Source organism: Panthera onca, chromosome C1 (genome assembly GCF_046562875.1).
Source record: "Panthera onca isolate mPanOnc1 chromosome C1, mPanOnc1 haplotype 2, whole genome shotgun sequence".
In the NCBI taxonomy this organism is placed as follows: Eukaryota; Metazoa; Chordata; class Mammalia; order Carnivora; family Felidae; genus Panthera; species Panthera onca.
Genome location: NC_138346.1, coordinates 123,536,953 through 123,563,679, shown reverse-complemented (window position 1 = coordinate 123,563,679; position 26,727 = coordinate 123,536,953). Strand labels below are relative to the sequence as shown.

General features: G+C 35.1%; 1 protein-coding gene across 5 annotated transcripts in view; it reads left to right on the top strand.

The window, feature by feature from the left end:
• The window catches only part of SYCP1 (synaptonemal complex protein 1), a 124,759-nt gene that overhangs the window by 22,247 nt on the left and 75,785 nt on the right, over window positions 1-26,727 (top strand). For all 5 annotated transcript variants that reach the window (XM_060625346.2, XM_060625345.2, XM_078451532.1 and 2 more), the window contains exons 9-16: window positions 4,206-4,264; window positions 5,702-5,771; window positions 6,715-6,788; window positions 9,134-9,242; window positions 16,543-16,637; window positions 17,104-17,288; window positions 18,743-18,810; window positions 25,635-25,696. In XM_060625346.2, the coding sequence (XP_060481329.1) occupies window positions 4,206-4,264; window positions 5,702-5,771; window positions 6,715-6,788; window positions 9,134-9,242; window positions 16,543-16,637; window positions 17,104-17,288; window positions 18,743-18,810; window positions 25,635-25,696 (722 nt within the window). The remainder of the gene's footprint in view (window positions 1-4,205; window positions 4,265-5,701; window positions 5,772-6,714; window positions 6,789-9,133; window positions 9,243-16,542; window positions 16,638-17,103; window positions 17,289-18,742; window positions 18,811-25,634; window positions 25,697-26,727) is intronic.

Sequence of the window (26,727 nt, the reverse complement as noted above, 5' to 3'; positions counted from 1 at the left end):
CTTTAATGAACTCTAAGGTCAGCTTATTTGATAGTCACAATGCATTATAGGCTTAGTGAGTTCACTATTAATTAAAACCTTTACATTTTCTTTTTTGCTTCATTCTTTGCATGTACATTTACATTTTTGGATCCAGATAGCATTCTTTGCATTTATCCAAACTAGATTTAATCAGGCACACCTGTGTTTAAAAAAAAAAAATTTTTTTTTTACATTTATTTATTTTTGAGAGACAGAGACAGAGCACAAGTGGGGGAGGGGCAGAGAGAGAAGGAGACACAGAATCTGAAGCAGGCTCCAGACTGTCAGCACAGAGCCTGATGCTGGGCTCAAACCCACAAACCATGAGATCATGGCTTAAGCTGAAGTCAGACGCTCAACCGACTGAGCCACCCAGGTGCCCCCAGGCACGCCTGTGTTTCAATCATGTCCCACTACTCACTAGCTTTGGAATCCTGGAAAATAACATAATTTTCTGTCTCACAATTTCCTCATCTGTGAAATGGGGGTAATCACAGTTCCCTAGATCTATACCTAGATATTGTGTGTGTGTGTGTATGTGTGTGTGTATGTGTGTGTGTGTGTATTTTTGATCATTATAATTCACAGTTTTGTCAGTACAACCATTTCAGTCTGTACCGGTCTTTTTTTTAGCTCATGAATGCTTTATGATATCTTTGGGCACTGTCTGATTTTTGTTTGGGCAATACTTGTTTGTTGGCCTTCAGTTCTTCTTTTCTCTAATTGTTTTAATATTTTCCCCCTCATTGGGTTTGTTTCCTATATTTCCAGTTTGACTTTTGAAATATCAATTCTGTACTGTTCCGCCTCTAACCTGTAATTCTCTTGTAGTGTCATCTAATTCATTGCCCCTTTCCTCCTCATTTATTTTTCTATTTGATTTATCCCATTTCTTGCATTTCTGTTGTGGCCTGTTCTGTCTTTTTTCACTGTATCTTCCTCTTTCATTGACCATATTTTCTTGGTTCTGTTGAGAATACTGGATAGTTTTCTGAAATCTTCATCTGGGTTCTCTAGATAGACTTTGTTTTCAGAGATAGGTTATTCCTTTTAACATCTCTCATGTTGTTCCCTTTCCTTTGTTTGACAGTATTTTTTTGTAGGCCTCATGTGGGTTTTCTCACCATATATGTCATTGAAAAAAGCAAGAACTATCCAGACTAAATAAACTAGGTGATAAACTGACTTTAGTCTGGATTTACCTCCTCTGGTTTAGTGGCTGAATCCTCTTTTTATATTTACAGTTGTATGGCAGATCCCTGAGCAGTTTGTAAATTTTTCACCTTGTGTAACTCTGCCCCTTCTGGCTAGTTTTCTGATGCTCTGATAAATGTAGAAACTATGATTCTGCATAATTGTAATCAATAAACTGAAACATGCATAACACTTTGATATCTTAAAATATTAAAAAATCTTAATTTTTAATATCTTAAAGCCTTGATGCTGCTAACGTAGAAGAAACATAATCTTAGTAAATTTGGGAACTTTCCCCCTTCCCCTGGGGTTGAATCTAAATTTGGAAGTTCCCATATTGTACCACGTGGTAGGGAAGGACATTTGTTATCCACGGAGACTTTTCTCGTTTCGACTGGTATTGGGTAACTGGTCCACATAGGTTGCTGCTGAGTCCTCCCTCATTTCTGTCCTCAGGGCCCATTCAGATCTGCTGGTTCTCTGTGCTTTGTCCCACCATGCTCAGCTGCATCGGGTGTTGCAACAAGGGTAATGGAAGCTGTCTAAAGCCCTATCTGCCTAGATATACTTCACAGGCATTTCTTCTTAGGTTTTGTCATCTTTCTAGAGCCCTACTGAAGAAAAAAAGTATAGTCTCACTCTGCTCTTGGTTGGCCCACACTCGCTGGGGGTTTTGTGGTCTTCAACCCTGAGGCTTAGTCTGGTGAGTGTAGAGGGCTCCAGAACCTTTTCTTAAGTGTCTGCCAGAACCTACCAAGCTCTCTTAGCTTCCCCTTCTAAAGGCTTTTTCCCACAAATTAGTAAATATTTCTTTGACGTAGAGGATGAGAATCTTTGTTCTGACTCATATATTTAAAAAACCTAGTGTTTATGTCCTGAATCCTTCCCTTAATCCCCAATCTGGTGTTTTGAAACCCAAAGAGTTTTTCTTTGCTTTTGTTTGAATCATCTCTTATTTTCTAAATTATTTTTTAAATGTTTATTTATTTTTGATAGAGAGAGAGTGTGAGTGGGAGAGGGGCAGAGAGAGAGAGGGAGACATAGAATCTGGAGCAGGTTCCAGGCTCTGAGCTGTCAGCACAGAGCCTGATGCGGGGCTCGAACTCATGAGCCATGAGATCATGACCTGAGCCGAAGTCGGATGCTTAACCGACTGAGCCACCCAGACACCCCTGAATCATTTCTTCTTTAAGGCAGTACATGCTGAAAGATCTAGTTGCCCAAACTGGGGCAAAGCATGTGTGGGGGAGGGGGGGAGGAGGGGTAGAGTGTGAAGGGAGAGGGAGGGAGGCTAAAGGGAAGGGAGTGAAGGTGGGGGGTAGGGAGATAGATCAATGGATAGATAAATATCAAGAAGAAAAACAGAAAATGTAGGGTTATATTTTTACAATACTGCATTACCACATTGGAACACTCAACAGCTACCAGAGTCCCTACTTTGTACTACCTATAGGGTCTTGCTTCTGACAACTGTAAAGTATATCTATACCCGTTTATGTTCTTTTTTGTAGTTTTATTTAATTTCCAGTACTTTTCTATTGGAAGAATGGCTGGATGGTATCTTGGAAGTACTAATGGTATTGGTAATGGGAAAATTGGAGATGTTGGCAGTAGAATGCAGTTCTTTGGTACAAATCATTTCTGAGGAATAGAGAAGATGTGTTACTAAGTGTGTAAGTAGTGAATATAAAACAGAATAGATGGAGTGAGAAGTATGAACTATCTTTCTGTTCAAATGCTGATATATTCTGCCTCTATTTCCTTAAATTTTCCAGCCCTTTATTTCCAGCCCTTTAATATTCAGATAAAATTGGTTCAGTTCCTGTTTCATATGCTGTAAGTCCAGAGCTTTCTCCATTATTTTTTAGGGGTTTAGCACACCTGCATTCTTCTAAAGATAGTTCATGTACCCTCTTTTTGGTTATTTAGGTTCCCATTGACAGCTGCTATTCTCTTGTTTGCAGCTGGTTACTGAGAGTCTGGGACTAATACCCTCTTTACATTTTTTTTTTTTTAACGTTTATTTATTTTTGAGACAGAGAGAGACAGAGCATGAATGGGGGAGGGTCAGAGAGAGAGGGAGACACAGAATCTGAAACAGGCTCCAGGCTCTGAGCTGTCAGCACAGAGCCTGATGCGGGGCTCGAACTCACAGACTGTGAGATCATGACTTGAGCTGAAGTTGGACGCTTAACCAACTGAGCCACTCAGGCGCCCCTACCATCTTTAAATTTAACATGCTTTAATGTAATGCTGGTCTCATTTGGGGGGATGATAAAGGAACAGCCACGTTGTCTGTTACTGCTTTGTAATTAAGGTACTGCCTTCTACCTTCATTCCCCTCAGCATAGCTAGAGGGAATCATTGCTCAGGTAAAAAAAAAAAACACCCAGAAAAATAAAAAGGTTGTAGAGGATTTATAGGGGATTTCTCTCTGGAGCCACACCTATTCTTAAACCTCAAGGCATGAAGAGCAAGTTTATCTTCCTTTCTGCCTCCTCAGAAGTAGAGCAAGAGATCATGGGCTTTGGTTTTCATGTGGACTCTATGAATCATAAATATACACAGGAGAAAGTACTTAATAGAATAATTGTTAAATCCCTACTCATTTTAAAGGCTAAAACTGTAAATATATTTTACAAAGTTTGAATAAATTCATGGGTAGTAATTCGGTAAAAGAAAATTAGAACTTTTGAGGTTGAAATAAAATCATGCCTTGCTGTGCCTTGCTGTGAAACTACTATGAAGTAGCTTATTTAAAAAACTTTGTTACTGAAGTAGAGTTGACATACAACATTATGTTAGTTTCAGATGTACAACATAGTAATCAACAATTCTGTACATTTGATACTATTTTCAGAGACTCAGGATATACTAATACATTTCACTAACAGAATTTTAAATATTTTAATGGTTTCTTGAGGCATTTTGAGTATTATTGGCATTATAATCATTTTTAAATTTAATTCTGAATTATTTTATATTAATAGATGAATATGAACGGGAAGAAACTAGGCAAGTATATGTGGATCTAAATAATAACATTGAGGTAAGTTGTAGTGAAAAGTTAAATGTTTTAAACAGAGGCGTTTAAAAAAAGTGTTTATTTTTGAGAGAGAGAGAGAGGGAGAGAGCGAGCACACACAAGCAGGGAAGGGGCATAGAGAGAGAGGGAGACACAAAATCTGAACCAGACTCCAGGCTCCGAGCCTTTAGTGCAGAGCCTGATGTGTAGGACTCAAACCCATGAACCATGAGATCATGACCTGAGCTGAAGTCGGACGCTCAACTGACTGAGCCACATAGGCACTGCTAAATAGAGACATTTCTAAGCAAAATTGAGTGATAGCTACAAAGATATATGTAACTCTTCTTGATAAAAGGATTATTATTTGTTGACATAGGATTATATCCAATAAGATTAAGATTCTGTACTAGGTGTGTTAATGTTTTGTTATTCAGTGGCTTTTGAATTTATGTGTTAGTGACACCATTTAACTTAATTTATCAAAAATGTATTAACTCTGTGTCAGAGACTATCACATTATGTTACATAACCATTAATTTGAAAAAAAAATACAAAGTATTACTAATGTGTCTGGTTCCTCCTTACCTTTCTTATCCCTCTTGTTTTCCACTTTGCTTTTTCAGCTATAGTCATTCTCTTTTATGTTTCTCAAACTTGTAACTTCTTTATGATCTCGGTTCTTTGACTTTGTCTAGAACTTTTGTGTCCAAGATTTTATGAGAACTCTTAAGCTTCATTCTCCTTTTTAATTATCCCCCTTACTACTTTATCTAAAATACCTTTCCTTTCAGTTTTTCTCTATCTCCTCACCGTGTTTAACTTTGCTGAAAGCCACATGACATTTATTTGATATAGATGTATATGTAAGTATTTTCCATTACCCTGGAATATAAATTGGTTCCCTATCAGAACCTTGTCCTATATCCTAAGTGCCTAAAACAGTGGCTGGCACATGGTAGATACTCAGTAACTATTTATTAAACAAATAAATGAATTCGTACAAATCCGCAAATCAGGATTTGTTGAATGCTGAATGAACTTAACACTGCTAGATGACGTAAGTGTTAATTTGGACTCTAATAGGAGGGAGACCTCACAGAGGTTACACTTTAGTGGGGGGAAGACAGAAATTAAGTAAGCAAAAAAATATGTAAAATTATAGACTTTGATATGGGCTATTAAGTAAATGACTAGAATACCAAAAATCATTTTGCTGCTGTTTGGTAGTATGTAACATGTCTCCAGTGCATTTAAGCATCTGGGAAGCTAATTTAGTAGGCACTTAATACATTTTTAGTAAGTTATTTAATTATTGCAAGTTATGGGAATTTCATTATTCAAAGTTGAGTGTTTTTATATCTAGTGATCATGAGACAAATTTATTAATATTTTCATAGTTTGAAGAACCTATTTAAAAAATGTCAGTATGATTCTTAAAAGTCAAATTTTATATTTCAGAAAATGATAATAGCTTTTGAGGAACTTCGTGGGCAAGCTGAGAATTCCAGATTGGAAATGCATTTTAAATGTATGGATCCTATTTAATTTTATATTACTCTACTGATGTTTATAAAAAATATAAATAAATAAAATAAATAAAATAAAAATAAATAAAAATATATAAATCTAATAAAAAATTAGATTCCTTTAATGTTTTCCTAGTTTCAGCTTGATTCCTCAGGTCTTTTAAATTTCGTACTCAGGGTTTTGTAAACCCCTCAAAATCTTGTGGAATGTGGCAGGGAATTGATATATGTTAAAAATAGTCTTTTGGCTTCAAAGCTACATTTTCCCTGAAATCAAACTTACTATGGTTTGTACTTAATTTTTTAGAAGAGTGATTTGGTCTTATTTTTACATTTCTTGGTAAAGTTTCATGATAAAATAACAAGTTGACCCTTGAACAACACAAATTTGAACTGTGCAGGTCCACTTCTGTGGATTTTTTTCAGTTAATACAACATAGTACTATAAATGTACTTTCTCTTATGAATTTCTTAACATTTTCTCTAGCTTACTTTAGTGCAAGAATACAGTATATAATACATATGACCTACAAAACATGTTATGGGTAAGGCTTCTGGTCATCAGTAGGCTATTAGTAGTTCAGTTTTTGGGGAGTCAAAAGTATATGTGGATTTTCAACTGTGTAGGGGTCAGTGTCCCTAATGTTTGTTGTTCAGGGGTCAACTCTGTATATATTTAAAATCTGTTATTTCAGGTTAGGGTGTTATAAAGTATAAGGTTTTACATATTTGCTGTTATAAAAATTATAGAATTTTCTTGTTATATTTTGATATTATTTAAATTCAATATTTTATTAAACAGCAAGAAAACAGCAGTTTTAACTTGATAGAACTTTGAAGTTTAGTATCTAGATACATAAGGAGGTGAAATAAAGTCTCAGAAACTTTAAATTTTATTGTGTAATTGTGTTAAGATATTAAAGTAGATCGGCTTTATTTTTAAAGTAAAGGAAGATCATGAAAAATTCCAACACCTTGAAGAGGAATATAAGAGGGAAGTAAATGACAAGGAAAAGCAGGTATTTTTAAAAAAAATCAACTCTTTGTATTCTTTGTATTCGCTAATTCATAAAATACTTAAAATTTCAAAAGAAATCTATTGCAGACTGCATGATAAATTTCTGTGAGAGATTTTAAATATATATTTCCAAATACTTAGCTATTTACCTAGCAGAATTAATTTCCATTGATTCAAACATGCATGCCCTGAATGGCAGCCCTATTTTAAAAACTCAGTGAATTTTCTACAATATTTATATTAGTGGGTAACATTGCTGCAAAAATATTTTATGAGAACTTTAGATAAAAATTTTATCAAATGTAAAGATGATGATCGTTGACCACTCAACTCCTATTTTGCAGTTTATTTTGAAATGTATTTGGTATTAATGACACCAAGGAGGGGGAACTAAAATACTCTTTTGCTTCTTTCTATTAATGTCACATAGTGGAAAATGTGAAAATAATGTCTGTGTTCTTTGACATTCACAAGAATGTCAATTATTATGCCAACTTAATCAATTTCAAGTCATGCTTACCAATGGAAAATGTTTTATAGAAAGGAATCCCCTTCTTTCTGTCTCCCCCTATTTTTTCAGAGTTTTTTTTTTTTATTTTTTATAAGATACTTTGTAATGATAGATAACAAGGATATCTACTTAAACAATAGTAACAAAAGTTAATTGAAAGTACAGAGAAGATACTTGTATTTTTAAATTCTGGTTAAATTTATGTGTTAAGGCTTAGATCTTTTGAAAGACTTAATAATTTTCCATATTGTAACTGAACTTTTAAACCAGATTTCTGAGAGAAGGCCTTTTTAAAAGTTAAAATTGTGAATATTATAAAGAACACAAAAGAAGAAGGAAGTGCTAAAAAGCTTGTTGGAGTTCTGGGTGCATGGGCAGGGCTTATAGATTGGTGGGGTTCCCTGTGAAATGGTGGCGTGGCCAACTAGTGTTTTGCTATGGACTCCTAAATGTCATTATTTATAATGCTTTTTTTTTTTTTTTTTTTTAATTCTCCAAATTCCTGCATGGTGATACAGACTTGACTGATGGCATTTTGGATTGAGGCTGGCAGAGTAGGAAGGACAGAATGAGTTTTACTATTCCACAGGCTGACCTTTCATTACAACCCTCCCTGTGATTAGAAAACCTAGGTTTAGAGATTCTCTTTTTCAATATGACTACGTCTGTATCTTTAGTCAGGTTAGTTCTCTGACTACATTGGCTATCAAGGAGGAGAGTCCGAAAAAGGAGGATTAAGTGGACCTGGGGAGGTTTTAATACGCTTTATACAGACTTCCAAATAGCCTCCTTATACTTAGTCTTTTTTATACCTACCTTCCACAGTGTCTGTTGCCTCTAATTCTTGAAACATTCTGGAGTCCTTTGGGATTGAATTGTTTTGCTTCTCAATAGTATCTTCCCTGTGTAGGCTCTTAGGTTTGACCTTGCTTTTTTATACTACATCATTTTCCATTCCTTTTAACTGCTTTCCTTCTTTACATATTGTGGTTTGGGTGATAGAAGTCTCATAGTTTCATGGGAAATGGAATTTGTCTTTGTTCTCCTGGTTATTTCTTGGGTGATTTGGAATTGAATACAGGGCAGACAGGTCTTTCTGCCATCTTGAATCTGTGAGTCTTCAGCTTGTCTTTATAAGTTTACCTTTTACCTTTTTCTTCACATGGACTCTATACTCTAGCCATCTGAATATTTTCAGCTCTTTAAATAAAACATGATCTCTTGATCCTTTGTGTTCTTGTATGAGTTAGAATGTTAATTTCTGTGTTTGATTAATTTCTATTTGTCTATCAAGACTCAATTCAGTACTCTGAGAAGGATTAATTTTTATTTACATCCTCTAAGACTGGTTTAGGTGTGTGTGTGTGTGTGTGTGTGTGTGTGTGTGTGCTGATTCATATAACATTTTGTCCTGTTACTAATAATATTCAAGTATAGTTGTCTCCTGGTGTAGGCTCTGAGTTTCTTTAAGGTAAGTTTCCTTATCTCTGTATACTCAATGCTTATTATGGTTTGTGGAATGAAGTAGGTGCTCCATAATATTTATGGAATAAATGAGCCAATAGATTTCATTATATATCTATTTCATTATCTGTGTATTCTAAGTACTAACTTGAAATGCATATTATAATATCGCGTAGATCATTGGGTAGATCATATTAGTTTGTTCATTCACTTAGTAAATGTTTATTATGCAAATATGTACTAAATGCCAGGCACAACCAGTTGAAAAGCATATAAACAAATACATAAATAATCGTAGGTAATGGTAAATGCTAAGGTGTTATATTTAATTTTTCATATTTATATTGTATTATTTAAATATTTCATTTTAGGTATCACTACTATTGGTCCAAAATACTGAGAAAGAAAATGAAATGAAAGATTTGGTATTTCTGCTGGAGGAATCCAGAGATAAAGTTAATCGATTAGAGGAAAAGACAAGTAAGAATTTACATAAGAAAATATAACAATGTGTCTTGTGTATTACTCTTGTTATATTTAAAATTTTGGCTTTCATTACAGTTTTGTCGTAATGCTTTCTAGTGCTGTAATTCTCAACATGGATTGGATCTTTGGAGGAGGGTGTAATAGAGTCACTTAGGGAGATTTTTCAGTGTACATATGCTCTTTTCACTTTTCCATACGGTCCCTTTCTTCAGAATTTCAACAAAATGCTTCAAGAAAACAGGGATTTTCTTTCTTTTGTTTACTGATGCATTCCAAGTGCCTAGAACAGTGTTTGGCACACAGCATACTCAATAAATATTTCATGAATGAATGAATACCCTGGGAACACTCTAGAGGTATTGGGAAAGGTATTAGGGAAAATTGCTTGTTAAACTAAATATACCTTTGATGATTAAAGTTTCTCTACTGAATTGGAGGGGAGAATGTAGGCAGAAGAAATGCCTTGTGCAAGTCATAGAAGTGTCAGAGTTAGGGTATATTTGAAACACTGATTTGTGTGTTTATATCTTAGAGAACTCAGGTACATGACTGGAAAAGAATGTTTGGATCAGATTGTGAAGGTTCTTGAATGTCATGTTATGTTTAGACCACCTTATTGAATATTTTTCAAACTTGTTTAGGTGGCAGGGCACTTGGAAGGCATAATACACTTTGTGAAATACTGTATACCTTCCAGAGCATCATACAGATCTTGTGATATTTGTCACTTCTCTCTTAAAAAAAAATTCTTTTTTTCACATGGCAAATGATTACATAGTTTGGGTGAAACGTTGCCCACTCATTTTACATTACTGTTATTACTAAATCGGTATACTCCAGGTATGAAATAGTTTAACTTCCCATACATTTTTTGTTCTTCTTATCTCTCCATCATGATTTTGGCTACTTCCTCTACCACAAGTGAGCCTCTTACCTCCACTCCAAATATTTTGCCTAAATTCCAGTGAACTCCTTATTCTTAAGAATGGCTTAACCATTACTCATCTGTGACTATGGGTGTCTTGCAGGCAGGGCTGTATTTCATTAAGTATCTGTGTAATTCAATGCCTAGCATATTGCTGTGTACATAATAGCTAAAGAGTTGTTAGGATGAATGAATGTTTAATCTTATCATTTAAACTGGAAACAATTTCCTGGTACTAAGTAACTAATTCTCTGTGATTCTGCAGACTCATAAGCACTGAAATGTATTCATTTAAGTTACTTTTCATTGTGTCCCATATGCGGTATATCTTTTATTTTTTCTCTTTGTTTCAGTTGGGAGATCTTCTATTGACCTGTTACCTAATCCCACCTTCTGTGTCTAATTTGCTTTTCTTTTTAATTTATTTTTAAAATATTTAAATTATTTTTAAAGTTTTATTTAAATCCAAGTTAACATATAGTGTAATAATGATTTCATAAGTAGAATTTAGTGATTCATCACTTGCATGTAATACCCAGTGCTCATCCCAGCAAGTGCCCTCCTTAATGCCCATTCCCCCTTTAGTCCATCCCCCCCCCCCCCATCCAATACCCCTCCAGCAACCTTCAGTTTGTTCTCTGTACTTTAAGAGTTTCTTATGGCTTGTCTCTCTCTCTGTTTTTGTCTTATTTTTCCTTCCCTTTCCCTATGTTCATTTCTTTTGTTTCTTAAATTCCACATATGAGTGAAATCACACGATATTTATCTTTCTCTGTCTCATTTCGGTTAGCATAGTACACTTTAGTTCCATCCATGTTGTTGCAAATGGCAAGATTTCATTTTTTTTGATTGCCAAGTAATTTTCCATTGTTTATATATACCACATCTTCTTTATCCATTCGTCAGTCAATGGACATTTGGGATCTTTCCATAATGTAGCTATTGTTGATAGAGCTACTATAAACATTGGGATGTATGTGACCCTTTGAATCAGCATTTTTGTATCCTTCAGATAAATACCTAGTAGTGCAATTGCTGGGTTGTAGGGTAATTCTACATCTGTTGTTTCCTGAGTTGTTAATATTAGCCATTCTGACCAGTGTGAGGTGGTATCTCATTGTGGTTTTGATTTGTATTTCCCTGATGATGAGTGATATTGAGCATCTTTTCATGTGTCTGTTAGCCATCTGGATGTCCTCTTTGGAAAAGTTCATGTCTTCTGCCCATTTCTTCACTGGGTTATTTGTTTTTTGGGCATTGAGTTTGGTAAGTTCTTTATAGATTTTGGATACTAACCAATTATCCAGTATGTCATTGCAAATATCTTTTTCCATTCCATTGGTTGCCTTTTAGTTTTGTTGATTGTTTCCTTCACTGTGCAGAAACTTTTTATCTTGATGAAATATAATAGTTATTTTTGCTTTTGTTTCCCTTGCCTCCGGAGACATGTCTAGAAGTAGTTGCTGTGGCCATGGTCAAAAAGATTGCCTGTTTTCTCCTCTAGGATTTTGATGATTTTCTGTCTTACATTTTGGTCTTTCATCCATTTTGAGTTTATTTTTGTGTAAGACAGTGGTCCAGGTTCATTCTGCATGTCACTGTCCAGTTTTCCCAACATCATATGCTGAAGGGACTCCCTTTTTTCCACTGGATATTCTTTCCTGCTTTGTCAAAGATTAGTTGGCCATACATTTGTGGGTCTATTTCTGGGTTCTCTATTCTGTTCCGTTGATTCATGTGTCTGTTTTTGTGCCAATATCATACTGTCTTGATGATTACAGCTTTGTAATACAGCTTGAAGTCCAGAATTGTGATGCCTCCAGCTTTGGTTTTCTTTTTTAACATTACTCTGGCTGTTCAGGGTTTTTTCTGGTTCCATACAAATTTTAGAATTCTTTGTTCTGGCTCTGTGAAGAATGCTGGTGTTATTTTGATAGGGATTGCATTGACTACATAGATTGCTTTCTGTAGTATTGACATTTTAACAATATTTGTTCTTCCAATCCATGAGCATGGAATGTTTTTTCATTTCTTGTGTCTTCCGTAGTTTTCAGCATATAGATCTTTTACCTCTTTGGTTAAGTTTATTCCTTGGTATTTTATAGTTTTCAGTGCAGTTGTAAATGGGATCAATTCCTTGATTACTCTTGCTGCTGCTTCATTATTGGTGTATAGAAATTCCACAGATTTCTGTACATTGATTTAATATCCTGTGACTTTGCTGATTTCATGTATCAGTTGTAACAGTTTTTTGGTGGAGTCTTCTGGGTTTTTCGTGTCGAGTATCATGTCATCTGTGAATAGTGAAAAGTTGACTTCTTTCATGTGGATTTGAATGCCTTTTATTTCTTTTTGTTGTCTGAATGTTGAGGCCGGGACTTCCAACACCATCTTGAACAACAGTGGTGAGAGTGGACATCTCTGTCATGTTCTTGACCTTAGAGGGAAAGCTCTCAGTTTTTCCCCATTGAGGTTGATATTAGCTGTGGGTCTTCCCTATATAGCATTTGTGATGTTGAGGTATGTTCCTTTTTGTCCCTGCTTTCTTGAGGGTTTTTATCAAGAAAGGATGCTGTATACTGTCAAATGGTTTTTCTCTATTTAGAGGATCATGTAGTTTTTTTAATTTTTTATTAATGTGATGTATCATGTTGGTTGATTTGTAGATGTTGAACCAGTCCTGTATCCCAGGAATAAATCCCACTTGATTGTGGTGAATAATTCTTTTAATGTAATGTTGGATTTGGTTTGCTGGTATCTTGTTGGGAATTTTTGCATCCATGTTCATCAGGGAAATTGGGCTGTGGTTCTCCTTTTTAGTGGGGGTCTTTATCTAGTTTTGGAATCAAGATAGTGGCTGGTCTTATAGAATGAGTTTGGAAGTTTTTCTGCCATTTGTATTTTTTGGAACAGTTTCAAAAGAATAGGTATTAACTCTTACTTAAATGTTTGGTAGAATTCCCCTGGAAAGCTGTCTGGCCCTGGAGTCTTGTTTGTTGGGAGGTTTTTGAGTAAGATTTAATTTCTTTAGTGGTTATGGGTCTATTCAAATTTTTTTTTCTTTTACATTTATTATTTATTTTATTTTATTTTTTTTAATTTTTTTTTCAATGTTTTTTATTTATTTTTGGGACAGAGAGAGACAGAGCATGAACGGGGGAGGGGCAGAGAGAGAGGGAGACACAGAATCTGAAACAGGCTCCAGGCTCCGAGCCATTAGCCCAGAGCCTGACGCGGGGCTCGAACTCACGGACTGCAAGATCGTGACCTGGCTGAAGTCGGACGCTTAACCAACTGCGCCACCCAGGCGCCCCTATTATTTATTTTTGAGAGACAGAATGAGACAGAGCACAAGTGGGAGAGGGGCAGAGAGAGAACGAGACACAGAATCCAAAGCAGGTTCCAGGCTCCAGGCTCCGAGCTTCAGTTTCAAGGCTTCGGGTTCCTTGGACCACTCAGGTCATGGGAACCTGGGCTGCAAATCTGCTTGAGGATTGGTTTCCTTTGGCTTCCTTTACATAAACAGTGTGTCAGCTTATTGTATAGAGGTTTAGTTCTTGGATTCCTTTCCTTTTTTAATGTTTGTTTATTTTTGGGAGAGCGAGAGGAGAGCGAGGAAAGCTGGGGAGGGGTGGAGAGAAAGAGGGAGACACAGAATCTGAAGTAGGCTCCAGGCTCTGAGATGTCAGCGCAGAGCCTGACATGGGGCCTGAACCCATGAAGTGCAAGATCATGACCTGAGCCGATGTGGGACGCTCAATTGACTGAGCCACCCAGGCGCTTCAGTTCTTGGATTCTTTGTCTTATACAGTCTTTTTGGGTTTTCATGTTTCTTTTCCTGACCTCATTTTTTCATCACCTCATTTCAAATCAAAAGTCTAACTTTGCCAGGATCTGCAAATGCTTTCAGGGCAAAAGAGGGTTTCTGTGCTTATGTTCTCCAAGTTTCTGTTTTCTCTTTCACTTGGTCCTGGTAATTTCTTACGATTTTGTCAGGAGCTTAATGATTTTAATATTCTTAACATTTGATCCTGGGTTTTTATGCCTTTTTAGAGGAATGTTTGAATGACATATCTTACTCATTACCCCAATGGAATTTTCAGTTTCAGTTTTGTAAATGTTATTTCTAGGGGCGCCTGGGTGGCTCAGCTGGTTAAGCGTCCGATTTCGGCTCAGGTCATGATCTTGCGGTTCGTGAGTTCAAGCCCCGCGTCGGGCTCTGTGCTGACAGCTCAGAGCCTGGAGCCTGTTTCAGATTCTGTGTCTCCCTCTCTCTCTCTGACCCTCCCCCGTTCATGCTCTGTCTCAAAAATAAATAAACGTTAAAAAAAAATTTAAAAAAGTCTTTTCTAGAAGTTTTATTTAGTTTATAGATATCTTCCTTTTTTAGTTTTTAAAGAATGTTATAATACTTTTTTTTTTTTTAATCCACAGCCAGTAATTCTAACATCTGAAATTTTTGCAGATCCAAGTACGCCTTTCATTTATTATGCTGACTCTGCTCATGGTGCTTTGTTTTCTCTTGTGATTTTGAGGTCATGTAACTTCATCTGTGGAACTTCTTTAAGACTTGGATTGGAAGTAAATTTCTACAGAGAAAATTTGCATTAGCAGTTCTGGATTCCTGGGTGAACTTAAGGACATTTCAAATTAAGTTTCGGCTTGGAGCTTTTTAGAACATTCAAGCAGCATACATTCAGTTCTCATACATGCTGAAGTACTAGTTTGTGATTATGATTTCTCAGAGGAGACATTTATTACCAGACTATAATAAATAGTACCATAGCAGACACCATAGTCTTTGGTAATCATTTTCCTCTCTCCAGATCTATTTTTCCCATTTTGTTTTCAGAGGTGGACCACTAACCTTTTCATTTCTACACAGATTTTCAGAGTGGAACTTTAAAAAAATATGAACTTGAAACATTCTGTGGTCTAGCATCTTTCATCATTTTTCATAGTGTTTATGACTTCTGAACTACCTCTGAACAAGTCGTATAAATCCTGTTATCTTGTCCTTGTTATTTTTCTAACCATAATTGCTATGATTCTTCCCTCTTACTTTATGTTTCATGCTACTGAAATGCATTTCATTTAGACATTTAGATGTGTCATCTCGTCTCTTTCATTTTTGTCTTTGTACATGCTCTTTGACCTGTCTGTGATATTTCTTTCTCTCCTAGCTCCCACTACTCTTATTAATTTTTACTGGCTTTCAAATGTTTGAACTGATCTGTCACTTTCTGGAAGCCTTCCTTGAACTTTCCCTCTTTATGTCTGTCTCCCCTTGCCTCTAACTTTTATTGATCCTTTTTGGCTTAAGTTCCCCGTCTGTATATTTCCAGAATTTCTGAGTGAGTGCCCATCAGCAGTTATCATTGATTATTTGTCTGCTTGCATTGTAAATACCATGAATTTTTAAGGCCCAGTTTCTAGTTTACACCATCATTATCATACTAATCGTTAACACTAATTGACTATATATGCTAGACACTGTGGTTAATCATTTTAAGTTGCATTATTTTGTTTAATCCTTCAGGATATGAATAACTATGATTATTCTCTTTCTCCAGTTGAGAAAAGTAGTGACAGACTAGTTATTATCATGCCTAAGTTTAGGTAGCTAGTAAGAGGACATAGAATAATTTGAATCCAGGGAAGAGCATGAACTTTTTTTTCACCCTATTTTTTCCATGAGGTTTAAAAGTAGAATGCACACATATAAAGCTCATAGACTAGTACGTAACATTTAGTATTTAATAAATATTAGGTATAGAGTCAAAAGCCTTTTTTCATAATATTTCAATATATAAATGTAATATTTTAGAAAACTAAAAATCAAGATGTGCAATGATAAAAATAAAGTATTGAATAATTTCACCATTAAGAGGTAAATTACTTGCAATATTTTTGTATTGTTTCCTTTCATATGCATTATTTCTATAAATACCGTTTAAACTTGCCCTTTTTATTCTGCCCTTTTTATTTAATACATATTCTGTGAATATGTATTCCAATTTGGAATAAAGTCCATTATCTTTTATAGTGGTTACATGGTATGCCATTGTGTGTATGTACCATCATAATTTAATTTATCTCCTATTGAATATTTAGATTGTTTCCTTTGTTTAGCTGTTATTAAAATGTAGCATCAAACATCCTCATGTTTACTGGTGAATGCTTGGGAGTTAATAGTCTTGAAAAGTCAGTAAAAGTAGATGATGCCAATATCAGTGCGTCTATATTTGCATAATTTTCCTTCATTTTGGAGTATCTCATGGAGGAAAGAAAAGTAGTTGAACAAATAATTTGTTTTCTTGGTATGTATTTTTTTATTAAGTACTACCAATCCACAACTCTCTTTTTTAGAATTACAGAATGAAAACTTAAAAGAATCAAATGAGAAGCAGGATCATTTGACATCAGAACTAGAAGATACTAAAATGTCTTTGCAAAGAAGCATGGTATGATTTAAAAACTGATTTGTGTGTGATAAGCCTCACACTATGAATCAATAAATACTTATAAAATGCTAATACTGTGTACAAGGACCCGGAACTTCATCCCAGTCTACAAAATGCTTATAATTAGAAACATTGGGTAAAAACGCATCAAAAGTATAAAATAGAAGACTCTGCTAAATACCAACAGAGTGATTCAGGCTAAAATTGTTACAGTAGTTCTAAAAATGGAAAGAACACTGTGGGCTAATAAGACTCCATTGGGAGGTTGGGACTATAGGTTGGCTTTGGGAGAATGGTAAATTGAAGTAGGAATACTGAATGGGCATTGAAATTGGCCAGGGTGGGGTAATGGAGGAGGGTGATAGAATAATAAGGAGGGAGGAGAGGCGGCAAAGGCAGATGAGTTCAGTTTTTTTTCTTAAGGCCCTTGGATTATAGCTTTTGTTTTGTATTTTATTTCATTTAGATTACTCAGAAGGCTTTAGAGGAAGATTTACAGGTAGCAACAAAAAAAATATATCAGCTCACTGGAGAAAAAGAAACTCAGATGGAAGAATTTAACAAAGCTAAAGCTGCTCATTCATTTGTGGTTACTGAACTTAAAACTTCTGTCTGCAGCTTGAAAGAATTATTGACAACAGAACAGCAAAGGTAAAGCTATTTTTATTTAGCTAGATAAAAACAATTTATTTCCAATATTCACTGTATTTTCTATTCATTGTCAAGTGACTTCTAATTCCTATAGTATCTGTAACCAAGTCTCTTTTTTAATTTATAAAATGGGAATACATTTTAAAAGTTTGTATTAGGTAGGCAGGTGTCCTGGGAAAAGATAGCAGGTATTCTTTAGGATAGTTCCCATGCATACTTGGCCACAGAGTCCAGCTATATAAAGAAGCTCATAAATGCTGATGCAGTGATAGGACGTATTTAATTAAACTGTGGATCATTATTAGCTTCATAGAAATAACTTCCCAGGTTGTGAGTTTGTTTTACTTGGGTCTGTAACCTCTCTGATGTATAAAATTAGTACTAGCCTGGTATAGGGTAGGTACTCAAAACATTTTTTTATTAAATTAATGAATTAGTGAATATTATATATAAGATATTCATTTGAATTTCATCTAAATAACAGCTTGTCTAAAGCTTGAATTAAAAACTTACTCTGTTTTCACTATATGTGTATTTTTAAAGCTGTGTTATGAGGCCTAAGTTATTATTTTTGTCCCATTAGCATTAGGGTTTAGTAAGTCTAGTAGGATGAAAGACAGGAACATGCTTTTCTGTGAATTCATGACCCGAACCTAGTAGTATTTCTTCTCTACTGCTTATGTATGGTGGTGGAAGAAAAGCTAGTTTTTCTACTTCAGCTCATCTTATATATTCTTTGTTGATATTATAGGTTATTTTCAAATTTTGAAATTGTAAGTTAGCTTAAATATCATCTGTTCCAATTATTTCAGTTAAAAATTTTTTTTTTTAAGTATTTATTTTTGAGAGAGAGAGAGAGAGAGAGAGAGAGGGAAAGAGAGAGAGAACTGGGGAGGGGAGAGAAAGAGGTAGACACAGAATCTGAAGCAGGCTCCAGGCTCCAAGCTGTCAGCACAGAACCCGATGCAGGGCTCAAACCCACCAGCAGCGAGATATGACCTGAGCTGAAGTCGGATGCTTAACTGAGTGAGCCACCCAGGGGCCCCCAATTACCTCACTTTTATAGATGAGGAAGCAGAAAGCTAGAAGAGTTAAGCGGATTGCCCAATTCTCACATTTATATTGTTTCTAAGGCAGAATTCAATGTAACAGTAGTTACATATTCAGTCTCTTTTAAAGTTCTAGGATGCATTAATTTGATTATCATCAATAGCTAAGAGATAAATTGTGACCATAAGCTTTAAGGTTTTATGCAGATATAATTAATATACAACTATTGATTAATAATAGTGATACCTTATTTTGAAATGTTATACTATATGGCATGGTAGGTACTCAAAAATTGTTTAATTGGGTGAATCTGTGAAAGATATATTGTTAAATTGCACCAGTTTTAGTTACTAGATGAATTGTGATTAAAAGAATGTTTTACATGTAAATTAATATTTTACAAGATTGGAAAAAAGTGAAGATCAATTGAAAATACTTACCATGAAGCTTCAGCAGAAATCACGTGAACTCGGTAAGATTTAGAGAATAACGTGTACGTGATAATATTAGTCTATTATACAGATATAAATGCTATTTCAGATTATAATATAGTTTCTCCTTTGTCATTTATCAATAATAATTATTTTGTAACTTTTAATTTGATTTTCAAAGACAGAAAATTTAAACCTTAAGAAAGACTATTCTGTGCCATTATGCAATTCATAGATGTCTAGAAGTGGAAGGAGCTTAAGAGATGTTTCTAGTTTATTTTTCTTATTTTAGGATTTAGAGGCCTTAATAATTCTTAATGGAAAAGGTCTGTTATATTTTAATTGAATTTTGACATTTTATTGATTAGTCATGTTGGATTATGAACTATCTATAGGAGAATGCTGTCCTGTTTTGTCATGTAGTATTGTTAATACTCAATAGATTTCATGGCCAAAAGAGAAAGAAGTTCTGTAGTTATTTTGTGAATTTATAACCCTTTAATTAGCTAATCATAATTTAACTCCTGTATTTCATATTTACAAATCTTCATATGTACAGATGTGGAGAATTATAAAGCTATAAAAACATTTTTCCAATTTTGGTGAAAAGAATTATTTCTATAAATTAACTCAGGAATTTGCAGGTGTTTTCTAGACTGTCTCCACAACATTCTGTAAACTTTATTATTAGGTTTGAGAAATTGTGTAATTAAAATAATTGTAAGAAATTTTGCCTTGTTAGGATGTTTGGTTGAACTTTCAAAACTTATTTATGCCTTTCCTTTGGCAATGCTTAATCTCCCACTATAGACTAGACCAATCTTTGAGCATCCAAAATTGTACTTTTCAGTGGTAAATAATTCCTTTGGTATTATTTTATATTACAATGACTGTAAATGCAATTTTCATCTAATTTTTAAATCTTCCTTCAAAGCATAATGTAGTATTTTAAATCACTGCACATACCTGCTTTCTTAGAATTATTCAATTGAATGTGGTAGACTAAGGAATAATTTTAGTCCTTAAAATATCTTTAGTGGATATTTATTTGTAACAATTCAGTCTGATATTGAAGTTAAGTGGCTGTTATTGTCAGATTAACAAATCAAATGCATAAGGTGATTTTTCTCATAATAGAGAAATCTCTAATTTAATGAGAGAAAGGTTGAACACATAAAATCATTAGAGCAATGAGGGGATGAGCAAGAATTCTATTAAGAGAAGGGAATATTTAGAGTTTCTATTTCTATTTATCTTATGCTTTGCATATATTTCATAATGAATAGTGTAGTACACATTTATATTTTAAAATTTTACACGATATATAAGTATGTATTTGGGGTGAATGCTCACAGACTTGTTGCTGATGGAGATGTGTTAATGCTGATGACAAGAGGAAGCCAAAGGTATCAATGTGGACTGCAGAATTGGAAATGATTCTCTAGAAGAGGTAGATTTTAAAAGTAGACTTTAAGGTATAAAGAGGCTTTGGGTAGTTGTAGAGAATGATGGAATGTATAAAGCATTATGTGTAGGAGAGCAGCATTAACAATGACATAAGTACTGAGCATTAGCTTATTTCCTTCTTTGGTTAATAGTATAGTTCTCAAAATCAAAATCTTGAATGATATTCTGTACTGTTCTTTCTCCCTTACTTTTCACTTCTAATTGGTTATCCAGTGCTGTTGTTTCTAACTTTTAATATCTATCTAGCTTGTAAGATCTAACTAATTTAACTCTATCTTGCGAATCTTTGTCTTTTTAAAAAATATTTATTAGAGGGTGCACACAGGTGGGGAAGGGGCCAGAGAGAGAGAGAGAGAGAGAGAGAGAGAGAGAGAGAGAGAGATAGAGAGAGAGAGAGAGAGAGAGAGAGAGAGAATCCCAAGCAGGCTCCATGCTGTCAGTGCAGAGTCCTACCAGGGCTCAAACTCATGAACCATGAGATCATGACCTGAGCCAAAGTCAGACGCTTAACCGACTAAGCCACCCAGGTGCCTGTGGTTTACATTTTTAGAGGATCACTGCCACTTTTGTATGGCAGATAAATTTGGTGGTGGGTGGGGAATGATGATAGGAAAAGGACAAAGAGGAGAAATCATATTAGAAGCTGTTTGAGTGGTACAGGCATGAGAGACTATCTTTTAAAAGTGGAATCATATCACACTTTTGCTAGCATTTGGTGAGCTCTTGAATCTGAGGACACTGTCTTCAGCTCTGAAAAGTTCTCTTAATTCTTCTTTTCTAGTGTCATTGTTCTCTCTCTGTAAATTTTGATAGGTGGATTTTAGAAATTCTGAATCTTTTATATTTTTATTTAAAAATTTTTTTTTAATGTTTTTTATTCTTGAGAGAGAGAGAGAGAGAGAGAGAGAGCATGAGTGGGGAAGGGGCAGAGAGAGAGAGACATAGAATCAGAAGCAGGTTCCAGGCTCTGAGCTGTCAGCACAGAGCCCCAAACGGGGCTTGAACTTAACAAGCCATGAGATCATGGCCTGAGCCGAAGTCAGACGCTTTACCAACTGAGCCACCCAGGCGCCCCAATCCTTTATATTTTAAAATTTCTCTCTTAAACTCTTTACTTTTTAGTTTATTTTGAGGGGAATTTTGGGAAAAAAGTTTTTTGGCTTCTCCCTAATAATTCAGTCTTTAGATATGTTTAATTTGCCTTTTTTTGTTTTTGGTAGAGAGCACATGCATGAGCTGGGTGGGGAGAGGCAGAGGGAAAGAGAGAGAATCTTTTTTTTTTTTTAATTTTTAAAAAATATGTTTATTCATTTGTTGAGAGAGAGACAGAGACAGAGAGAGTGCACACATAAGCAGGTGAGTGGCAGAGAGAGAGTAGGAGGCACAGAATCCAAACCAGGCTCCAAGCTATCAGCACAGAGCCCCATGCGGGACTTGAACCCATGAACCGTGAGATCATGACCTGAGCCAAAGTCGGATGCCCAACCAACTGAGCCATTCCGGTGCCCCAGAGAGAGAATCTTTAACCAGGCTCCATGCTTAGTGCAGAGCCCGACATGGGGCTAGATCCCACGACCCTGGGATCATGACTAGAGTTGAAATAAAGAGTTGGATACTCAAATGACTGAATCACCAGGCACCCCTACTTTGCTGTTTTTAAAGTCTTAGTTACCAAATTTTAAGTTTCTGAGAGCTCTAGGTGATTAATTTCATGGATATTGTATCCTGTTGGAACATACTATACTTAGCAACATTTCTGCTTCTGTTTGCTCTATTAATTCCTTCTTGAATTTTATTTTAGTTCTTCTCTGAATTTGGTGCCTAACATTTATGGTTTTGCTTTTCTTCACTAATTGGTGATTTTTGATTATTTACTCATCTAAATATTTGAGAATCTTTTTTCTCCCACATATGTTATAATGTGATTTTTCTGATTATGTTGGGGGGAGACGGGAGGTACTGTAGGGAAGGGTGGGCTCGGTAGCTAATCTTTTGGATTTAGGGGATTGTTTGTAGAGATCATGAGCTGTTTGGGGGCACTGCCTTACCCCTTGGGCTCCAATTCCTAGGATCTTTGATTTAACCTGAGGTGGACTCTGTGGTGGGAGGTATAGTCACCTGGTCTAGTTGTTGCACATAGTCTTCAATGAATTAATGTAGGTGACCCCTCCTCCTTCTAGGATTCTTCAGTATTTTGGTTTGTTCATGGTAGTCTGTCTGGTTTTGTTATTGTTGTAAATATATATATATGAAGGGGTTTTGGGGTGATGGTGGGGTCCAGAGCGGACGGCCAAGGAAGAATTCTTGAAGACATCTTTGGTGTAAAAAGTGATTTTATTAAAGCACAGGGACAGGACCCGTGGGCAGGAAGAGCTGTGCTGGGGTTGTGACAGGTAACTGATTATATACCCTCAGGTTGGGAGGGGATTAGGGATAGAGTAACTCTCTAAGGTATTTTGGAAGCAAGGTTTCCAGGACTTTGAGGGGCTAGCTGTGTTAGGAAAACACCATTTATTACCGTTCAGTAAAACCTGTCATGAGACCCTTCATATGTGTATCAGGGGGCCATAAGCTTGGAGTATAATTGCCAGCATATATCTTAGGGGAGTTGAGATAAGGAAGTTTCCAAAGGAATTTTTATATGTTGAAGTAGACTTACAGATTCCTGGGGGGTCAGGATAAGCCAAGATTTCCTTTTGCCCCTAGCAGAGGTCACTCTGCCTGTTCCGAGGACTTGTCAGTGGGCTGTAGACAGTAAGGCAATTTAATTTTTCATTTGTCTTCGTTTTCCACATCATCATGGCAAACACTTAAATCCCTTTCCTTTATTCTTGGGTAGCCAGGACTGTCTGAGGAATATCACACATATCCCACCTGGGGGTGGGTGGTGCCATTAGCCTGTGTTTTGCCCTCAGCTTGTCCTGCACTCCCTCATCATATATTTTTATATATGATTTATATTTTATATATATATAAAACACATATCTATATCTATATCTATATCTATATCTATATCTATATCTATATCTATATATATATATATATATATATGTATCTTTAAAAAATTTTACGAGAGTGGGGATGAGAGAATGTGAAGATATGCTTAGTCAACTATTTTTAATTAATCCTTGAGTTTGAAAAACTCTTTTTACCTAAAATGAAAATTGTGGTTAAATAAGCTTTGCTTGTGACAGGTGTTTCTTTTAGACTCCATGCTGGCATTTCCTATTTGTTTGATTTTTCCTTAAGAATTGTGGGCAATTATTACAATTTTTTATTTTTTACTTTTATTTTTTATTATTTTTTAAAAATATTTAGTTTTGAGAGAGAGTGTGTGTGCAGGCGGGGGAGGAGCAGAGAGAGAAGGAGACACAGAATCCAAAGCAGGTTCCAGGCTCTGAGCTGTCCACTCAGAGCTTGACGCAGGGCTCAAACTCACGAACCATGTGATCATGACCCAAGCAGAGGTCGGACACTTACCCAACTGAGCCACCCAGGTACCCCTGTTTATTTTTAATGTACAGAGTCTTGGAAATTTCCAGTAAATCTCTTATATCTCCATTTATTAAAAACCCTTAATTAACAGTGAAGAAAGACAATGTTTCAAATACAATAAAATTGTAGCTGACAGCTAGGCATCACTTGGGAACTTTGTAGGCGGTTAAAGAATTTAAGAAAGGAGGATAAAGGTGGTTTGGCCTGGAAAAGTTTTATAAATTTATTAGTCTAATACTGAATTAATAGAAGATAGAAATAAAAGCGTTGTGTAGAGTGTTATTATTTAGGGTAGGAAAAAAAAAGAAGGGTGTCAGCAGAGAAAACAGGAAATGCAAATAACACAAGGTCTTGAAAATCAAAAAGAGAAAGAGAGTAGTTGATAGCATTAAATTCCAGAAAGCTCCACAATAAAGAGGACTGAGAATTGTACCACAGAATGGTTATTGAGGATCATAGTTTTAATAATGTAATTATAAATAATGTAATTATAAATATTTTATAAATATAAATTATGAATTATTTATAAATATTAAAGTATTTATATTTATAAATACTTATAAATAATGTAAAATAATGTAAGAGATGTAATTAATGTAATGTCATGAGATAGGCATTAGTTTTGCATAGGACTAAGAAATGTGTAGAGAACAAACAGGAATTTGTTTGCAAACGAAAGAAATTGGACAGTAGTAAGAAAAGGCAGAAACGTCAGTCAGATATTGTTTTGTATTCAAATAGATGTTTCGATGGGATGGGGGAAATGAAAGATTCCTTTACAGAGAGTCAGTATATATATTGGTTATATAAGCAACTAAAGTCTCAGAGGAGGTAGGAATGTTGAGGTCCAGAGTACAATGGTCAGAATTAGCTTGAGAAAAGTAGATCACTTGTCCTTTTTAGTTGAGAGTGAAGATTAAGAGGCCAGGTATTTAGACAGTGATGAATTAAAGGTAAAGGTACATGCTGAGTAATCTCATTCCAAATATATTTGGAGTGTGTGTGTGTGTGTGTGTGTGTGTGTGTGTGTGTGTGTATTGCTTATTTTGACTAATGAACTCCGGGCTCATTTGGTTGTGGAATTAACTTGATACAAACATTGCTATTAATACGTATCCATTATTTTTGCGTAGTTCCATTTGGACTTCTTCTATGCTTTATGGGGCTTTCTTTTTTATTTTATTTTTTTTAACTAAGGCATTTACTTATTTATTTTTTAATATGAAATTTATTATCAAATTGGTTTCCATGCAACACCCAGTGCTCATCCCAACAGGTTCCCTCCTCAACGCCCATCACCCACTTTCCGCTCCCTCCTACCCCTCATCAACCCTCACTCAGTTTATTCTCAGTTTTTTTTTTTTTTTAATAAGGGATCAGTTTATGGGTAACAGTATCGTTTTTTTTTTGTTTTTTTTTTTTTTAATAAGGATCAGTTTAGTTTATTCTCAGTTTTTAAGAGTCTCTTATGGTTTGCCTCCCTCCCTCTATAACTTTTTTTTCCCCTTCCCCTCCCCCATGGTCTTCTGTTAAGTTTCTCAGGATCCACATAAGAGTGAAAACATATGGGATCTGTCTTTCTCTGTATAACATATTTCACTTAGCATAACACTCTCCAGTTCCATCCACGTTGCTACAAAAGGCCATAATAGCCAAGCTATGGAAAGAACCTAAATGTCCATCAACTGATGAATGGATAAAGAAGTTGTGGTTTTTATATACAATGGAATACTACTTGGCAATGAGAAAGAATGAAACCTGTCCTTTTATGGTGCTTTCTTTAGTTGCACTAAACCATCTCGGTTTTCTTCCCTTTCAAACTGTGGTATTCTTATTTCTCATCTTTCCTTTCCTGTTCTTCTAATCTGGCTTTTCACACCTTGTATTCTTTTGCTTATTTTAGAAGAGATGACTAAGCTTAAAAATAACAAAGAAGTAGAACTTGAAGAATTGAAGAAAATCTTGGTAAGTATATAGTTTCTCTTATTAATACAGAGCAGTTATTTTTCAAAATAATATGAATCTGTTGACCTAGTCTCATACACTATAGATATTTTATATTAGTGTTTTCAGCTAAATATAAAAAAATACACTTGTGTTTTAGTAAAACCACATTCTTATCTGTACCAAGTTTTATACATCTGTCTTGGCAAAAGTGTTTATGTTATTTGAACATGTGTTGACAGTACCTTTAAGTAAGAGCAATGCATATGATATAGCTGGTTGTAAATTTGGTATGCCTTTGATCCCTTTGAACCACAAAGCTACACTTTTAAGGAAGATATGTATGTTATATATTCAGTAGCTATGTTAAGTGTTCAGATAAAATCACGTTTAATGGATTTGTTAGGGTAGGCTTCATTATGTTTTAATTGATTATAATGTGTGGAGCATGGGTGGCAAACTTTTATTTAAAGAACTGGATAGTAAATATTTTAGGCTTTATGAGCTATATACAGAATGTTAGTTCTCCTCTCCTCCTATTTCCACACCCCCTTCTCCTCCTCCTCTCTTTTATTTTTAAATAAAATGTAAAAATTATTCTTAGGTCAAGGGCCTACATAAAGAGATTGTGGGCTGATTTTATCTAGCAGGCTACAGTTTGCCAACCCTTGCTATATAGTATTGTTTATGATTATAGATATTTGATGGTGGGTTTAACCTATTGTGTCTCTACCTGACTTTGCAACTCCTGATTCTTCCATCTCTTGGGAAGCATTATTTCCTAATGCTTATCTTTTCTCCACTGAATTGCTTTAACTCAAACTCTTGTGAATAGTAATGTTTACATTGCTTTCAGATTTGATAATGCAGACTCATACTTTAAGTTTCAGCTTGAATATCAGTTGTTTAGGAAACCTCTCTTTAATACTCTTATCTAGTTTAGGTCTCTGTATGGCTTGTTCCCATAGCCACCCTGTACTTTTCCTGTATAGCATTTATCACAAATAGAATTATTTTTGGTAAAATTATTTAAAGCTTTATTCACCCTTTTG